At 38.3% G+C, this 7,257-nt stretch overlaps 1 protein-coding gene across 1 annotated transcript; it reads left to right on the forward strand.

Moving 5' to 3' along the window:
- The first annotated feature begins 5,602 nt into the window (after window positions 1–5,602).
- Window positions 5,603–6,562, forward strand: LOC136280849 (melatonin receptor type 1A-like). The gene has a single exon (XM_066166587.1). It carries the CDS (start codon window positions 5,603–5,605, stop codon window positions 6,560–6,562), a length of 960 nt encoding a protein of 319 aa, XP_066022684.1.
- The last annotated feature ends 695 nt before the right edge of the window (window positions 6,563–7,257 follow it).

Genomic DNA, 7,257 nt, shown 5'->3' on the forward strand with positions numbered 1-7,257 from the left:
GCCACACGGTTTTGAACGCCGACGGACGTGTTCATACTGTTACATATCTGCGCCTTTTTTTATCTTTTTCTTCACACAAGTTTTTACACCTTTTCACATTTGCGCATCCTTCCTTTTTTTTTTTTTTTTTTCATCGCAATTTTCCTTTATTCCCATCTTTTTCATGTCTGTTTCAGTTTTCACTCGTCTCAATCTTTGCGCAACGTCAGGCTTCTTACAACTCATATACCTCGTTACTCCCCCATAGTAGTTGTTATCGTGCGTATTATGTCCACTTTGGGACGGTGTCCTCTTAAAGTCATCTCTGGTAAAATCTCAGTTTTCCATTCGATTGATTCCTAGTCCACAGGGTGCCAGTGCTTGCTCTCCTCAGTCCCCTCATCATAATAGCAGTTATAAAGCGAAACAGCTCCCTCCAAGACTCGGCGACATAATCAGTGCATTTAGTCGGAAACGAGTCCCTCAATGTCCAAATTAAGGCTTCTTCTATCATGTGATTGGGAATGGGTCAAACTCTCGCCCAGGGTCCACCTACAATGCGAATCCAAGATGGCGGCAGGCAGACTCAACTGAGTCGGTAGCCGCCATCTCGGATGCAGACGGATGAGGAAGAGTTTTGACAAAACAATAATTGAGAAAGGATAAGTTACAATAATGCTTAGAGAGATAGCCGATGACAACTTGAGAGATTCATCATGAACAAACACGTTCTGTCGATTATTAAACTCCATGTCTGTTCGAATACGCACTCCTATATGCCCCTTTTCCCCGTCCCTATACATCCCTCTACTGCAAGTTTTATCATCATACAGCACAATACAACATTATACCCCTGAGTAGCACTGTAAATCCGTAAAATGCAGTAACTAGACAACGCTTCACAACAATATGTACCCCTAGATAGCACTATGCTTCCCTCTACTGAATTTTAAATCACCATACAGCGCTATATAAACAATTGCTCCAATTTGGCGCCAAAATAAGTGCGAATATTTGCCGCAGTCATTTTCTCGAATTTTCTGCTCCAAGATGCGGAAACTGTGAGCTTCGAGGAACAGATAATATCCAAGGACAAATATCCGTACATATTTTCGCGCAAAATAGACGCTATTGTGTTTTTTATCCTTCAAATATTTTGCGACGCTCATGAAAAATGTTAATGAACAGCTTACTGAATTGAATTAAGAAAAGGTTAAGTTTCTAAAAAAACTGTGATGCTGCGTCGGTGGGAGAGTATAACATGGTAATTTAGTATTATCAAGTGAGTTGATAACGTAAATTGGCCACTGCAAAGAGTTTAAAAACTGACGTTTCGAGCGTTATCCCTTCGTCAGAGCGGTTGCAAAGGGCAAACGCTCGAAACATGAGCTTTTAAACTCTTTGCGGTGGGCAATTTACGTTATCGATTCAGTTGATAATGCCTAATTACAATGAATTGGATTAATTTTGAGACGAAGACTTATCGTGGTGGACGTAAGGTCTGCAAATTGGGGAATATCGTTTAGGTGATAATCTCGGATATCACTTAGTTTTAGCCAGGGGATATTCAGTCACTTACTGCGTTCAGACCAATCGCGCACGAGCAAAATTATTTGATGGATCATAAGCAATAATATGTACCCCTAGATAGCACCACACTTCCCGCTACTGTAATTTACATCACAATACAGCGCTATATGTACCCCTAAGTAGCCTTGATCGGCATAATAGAATACATATATCGAAATGCTCCAGCCTCACGAGCCATGGTTTATGTCTTTCTCCCAAGTTCATTAAATATTCGATGAAAACCTCTGCGTCGTTCAAAGAAAATACAGCATTTTCCAGCGCAGTCATGACTCGTCTGACGTGAACATACAGAGATCGAGAGTTGATTACGGCTTCAAGTTTCAAACTCTTAAAGGCGGGAAATATGTCTTGAACTCTTGGGTTGGACTTAAAAAGTCTGAAACAAAATCATTCATGATCATCGTTATCAATTCTGAATAATTGAAATTCGATTCACGTTTACTTTGGAAAATAAATTTTACTCCTATTTTGCCAGTTATACAAAGAAATCAAGACAGTGACAAGACACAGCAACAGCGTTGTGAATCTCCATCCTCATCTTCAACAGAACTGTGTTATCACGAAGATGGTGCGCGTGTGTTTGCATTTTAAAGTCACTTTTGCACAAAATAATGACACGATTGGCAAGAATACGGGCTAAACACGCAACAGCGCTGGTGCTTTTGCGTTTGCGTTCTGGCGTTTGCTCTCTAAAAGGCCCGAGAAAACGTTTTCATTGTCTATTAAATTATTGATTGTTTTCATTCCTCGGGTTCTTCTTTTAAACCAGAACTCGGTTCTTAGCGACTTGTTCAAATACTGCACTAGTTAAGACGTAACTTAACTCTTTATACAATAGGAAATAGACAAACAACAGGTGGCACCTTTAAAGGACATTAAACACGTTATGATAAGTCTGCAAATTCTTTAGACAACAATAGTCATCAACAATTCATAAACATCGGTCGCAGTTGCGAAGTTTACGCGTCATATTTCAGTGTTTTGCATTAGGAAAACTCATTTTTTATTTTTACGATGACTAGCCCTCTTTCTTACAAATATGAAAATTATTCTGAACCTGGTTAGCTCAGAGGTGATTTACACAGTAAAAATAATGTCAGTAAATATAAACAGCCACTGATCCTATTTTGTAAACTTATAAATAATTGTTCTCAGTTCCTCAGGATCGGATGTGCTATTTTTTTCTTCTCATTTTTCAAATGATATATATGAATGTTTGAATGTTATATCTGGGGACGAATTTTTCCTGCAAAAAAGTTTGGGCTCCAGAGATACAATGGTGACCTATTGACATGAAAAAGAAAAAGAAAAAAACACACTTGAAATATAGATCCATTTTAGGTGAACGTCGTTGAACGTTATAGAAAACAAACAAATTGAGTTTGAAAGGTGCACGCATTTCGGCTGGGGAACATAGTTGCATTTACTGCTCTAGTTTAGTGGAACAATTTATACAACAATAGGTTTTTCAATGCTTACTCAATGGGATGTGTATCTTTAACGCTGTGTTTTATCGATACCATGGCCATCACCGACGCAGTAAATACTAAAAAATATAAAAAAAGTAATAAGGTAAATACTTTTATTTCGAATTTCTCAGTCAATATTTTCTCCCTCAAATGCTCTTAATGTGTCCTAATTTCTCTGATTTCCGACAATGAAAGACGTCCCTGCGGTTTACTAACGAGGATCGCTAACTTTTACTTTTTCTTGGGTGTATAAATTGTATTGCCGCTTCGTGTTACTTAAGAGCTAATTAAGCTGAGCTTGTTTGAACAAGTTACAGCAGTCGACTTCGCAAAAATTCGCAGGCAATACCCGGCATTTACCTTGGATAAAATAAGTAATTCGGGAGAATTAAAAGGAATATTTAAGTCATGGATTTGATTTTGTGCAGGCGTTGATGATCGGAACACTTTCAGTTTCGTCTGCGTGTCATGCACACAATCATGAACGTGTTTTGCACAAGCTTTCGTGTCAGGCTAACATAGGTATTAATTTAATGTGCTCCCGTATTTACGATGCATTTGATCAAAAACCTAGAAACATTTCCAGCTTATTTCAAGTGTTTATGTTTATTATTTTATATAGTTTAAAAGTAATTTTTTCCTTTTTTGATAGACTGCTTAGATTCTCCCTTTTAACTGTACTGTTACACTGATTTCCATGTTAAATATTGAGAAACGATGTCTTTTCTTCAAATGTGACCTAGTGATTTATTGGAAGAAAAATGTTGTATGTGATGGAGATTGAAAAACCTAACTCAATATGCAACTAGGCAATCTGTCACGTTTTATTGCCATTATCCTAGTACGAGAGTTATGTGGTCGATAGCAATTGGTTTTCTTGTATCGTAACTGTGTACTTGTCTATTTCTTCTCAATAAGAGCGTTTACGACAACTCCACGAACAGGGGTTAGAACACTCAGCTTTAGGATGACAATTGGAGTGAGGTAAGGGTGTGTGGTGTCAGCACTCTTCTTCAAGATTGCAATTGTTTGGGTGCTGCAGCGAACAACTGAAGATCAGACCAGAGGCATCCGATAGACATTATTCTCTGCATACGAGGACCTCGACTTTGCTGATGACCAGGCCATTTGATCATCATATTCACACGGTTGTCATTGAAAAAATAACCTAAAATGTTTTTCTTTTATCAAAACTAAAAGTCAAGATGGTGTCAATTCTTTGTTTCAGGTAGTGATTTCAATGATATTGAAGAGTTTGCCGAGATATAAAATTGGTTTCCAACATTTTCAACCAGATCCAAAGTTAGGATCTAGGCTGTTATTTCCTGCAAATGCGCCCTCATCTTTAGCTTTAGCTGGTATAGGGCAGATTTTTCACGAAGACGCTTAAAAGATTTTTTCCAGAACTTTATGACTGCAAGCTGGTATTAGCTATTTACACAAAAACAGCTGTATTCCACAGTTTTTTATGTGTATCATCAGCGAGAGAACATCTCTGTCCTCTCCAAGGTCAAACAGTTTTTTTTTTTAATGCAATTTTTTAAAGTGGTTGTGACTGAGTTAAATTAGTTGAAGTCAAACGATATCAATACGGTTAAGCAAGGTGCTAAAGCGACGATTTTTATATCTTCGGCCAACCCTGTTAAAACTTGTTGGTTTCCACCGCAACACGAGAAGGAATTATGTCAACTAAAGGTTAATTTAGGACGTAAAATGACATTTTGGCTTAAATATTTAGAAAGAAGATGTTCAGACAACATCCCCACGGTTTTTAATTAACCTTCTAAAGGTTTCGAGCAGAAACGTGGGGTAGTTCTAATTACAACTTTAATTTTTACTGACACTCTACTTCCGCGATCTTGTATGCCCGTCAAAAGAAAATACTTCCCCTCTACTATGCCAAAAAACGAATTTTAACCAAAAGTTGCATTGTGGATTACAAAGTTTCCTTTTGATATTCGTAATTCGTCTTCTTTTTTTCAGTAATTTTGTTTAAGGAAATGAAAGTTGTTGAAGCTCTCTATTATATTTCTCACTTTTGTGGACGACGGAATCATCGGATAGCGTTTGTTTACTAACTAGGAACCTGTAAATGCTGATGTTTAGAAACAAGAAATGGCTAAATAGAATGAACAGCCTTTCTTTCACTCAGAAAGGATAAACCAAACATCAAAAGCGACTCTCTAGCACTTATGTAAAGTTAAACAAGTGGGAACAATTAAAACAAACCTCTTTGAACATTAACGACAAACAATACGCGGATGTTCTCGCAGTAACATAAAATCGATATGTTTTTCGCCTTACAACCTCCCACGGTAAATGACAACTACGTTGACATAATTACATAGTTCAATGTTAAATATTGCTCAATATTTATTTATTGCAATGGGTATAAAGATGAGATTTATGAGAGAATGGCATCTGTTTTCATCCCAGCAGACAAAATCACTCGCGCACCTTAGAAGGTTTTAGCGATTAATGATTCAAAAAGTTGTCAACGAAGACTTCACAACAGTATAGTTTTTTTTTTATCCTTTCGCTAAGCTTATTGACCAAAAGCAGTGATGACAAGTAAACTTTCCCTTGAGCTTACCACAAGAGAGGAGGCGTTAGTTTGGACTGAAACAGTTTTGTTTGCTGTTACCAATGTTGTGGCCATCCTTAGAAATCTCCTCATTCTTTGCGCCGTGTACCATAACCACAGACTACGCACGATTCCCAACATATTCGTAATAGCACTGGCTGTGAGCGATATTCTGATGTCTACTATATGTATGCCTTTTACAGTTGCAAGTCTTTTCCACGGCAGGTGGATCTTTGATGAAACGGTCTGCCGCTTTCAAGCATTTGATATCTTTGCGTTTGGGAAGTGTAGTCTTGGAACTATGGCAGCAATTGCAGTCAGCCGATATTTCTGTGTTGTTAATCGGGAAAAGTATCCCTCGCTGTTTAAGAAGCAAAGAGCCTTGATGTATATTTTCATCGTTTGGTGTTTAGCTCTGGTTGGATCTGTGCCCATATTAGTCTTCAAAAATGACAGCATTGAATTCCACCCTGGAAAAGCAATGTGTCTGTTCAAATTTGAAAGTAACATTGTTTACTCTGCCTCAATCCTTTGCTGTTTTATCACAACACCCTTGATTATCATCACGATCTGCTATGTCAAAGTGTTCCGCGCCGTGTCGAGATCAAATCGTGTTTTCTCATTGGAAAATAACCCGGAACTTCTTCGGGTGAATGTGGAAGAAGCCCAAGTGACGAAGCGTTTGGTAGCAGTTGTGGTCGGCTTTGCATGCTGTTGGCTTCCTGTTTTTGTCGTTGATAACATCGACATGGCACGTGGAGAACCCACGCTACCACGACAAGTGTACTTAACTAACAGCCTCATAATTTATCTGAGTAGCACCATAAACCCATTCATATATTGCGCCGCAGATAAGAGGTTCAGACGAGAGTACAAGGTTGTTTTGAGGAAGATTTTTACCTTTAAATGCCGAGACAACAGCGAGAACGGTAACGCTTAACTGAAATAGCCAGAGAAGTTGTGGTAGGAAATGGATTTTTCTAAGATTTTGTCTGAGGTTGTTGCTGGTAAAATCAGAAACAAAGGACTAACGACATTATTTGACACTCATCATCCGTCAAATGCGTTTATCTACCGAGACGTTTCGAAGTAGTAACTAATACCCTTTTGGTGTTTTCTCATTAGTAAATAATCCAGAACTCCTTCGGATGAAAGTGGAGGAAACCAAAGTGACGAAGCGTTTGGTTGCAGTTGTAGTCGGCTTTGCATGCTGTTGGCTTCCTATTTTCATCATCGACAACACCGACATGGCGCACAGAGAGCCCACACTACCACGACCAGCTTACTTAACATATAGCTTTTTGCTTTACTTGAGTAGCCCCATAAACCCCTTTATATATTGTGCCACAGATAAGAGGTTCAGAAGAGAGTATAAGGCTGTTTTCTGGAAGATTTTTAGCTTCAAATGCCAAGCCAACAACGAAAACAACGACGCCTAACTGAAATGGTGCAAGATCTGGTGTAGTAGTAGTTTTTTTCTGAGACTTTAACTGAGGTTTTCACTTGTAAAATTGGAAACATTTTGAAGGTAGACTGGCTTGAATTACCTGAGCACCTTTCATAGTTTCGACTCCCCATTCCGGATTCAATTGCTAGTTACAATTCCTCCGCATTTAAAATATATTAAAGTTCACA

The sequence above is a fragment of the Pocillopora verrucosa genome, chromosome 5 (assembly GCF_036669915.1).
Source record: "Pocillopora verrucosa isolate sample1 chromosome 5, ASM3666991v2, whole genome shotgun sequence".
Lineage (NCBI taxonomy): Eukaryota > Metazoa > Cnidaria > Anthozoa > Scleractinia > Pocilloporidae > Pocillopora > Pocillopora verrucosa.

Coding starts and splice junctions, on each gene's coding strand:
- LOC136280849 (XM_066166587.1), top strand. CDS start 5,603: ATGACAAGTAAACTTTCCCTTGAGCTTACCACAAGAGAGGAGGCGTTA.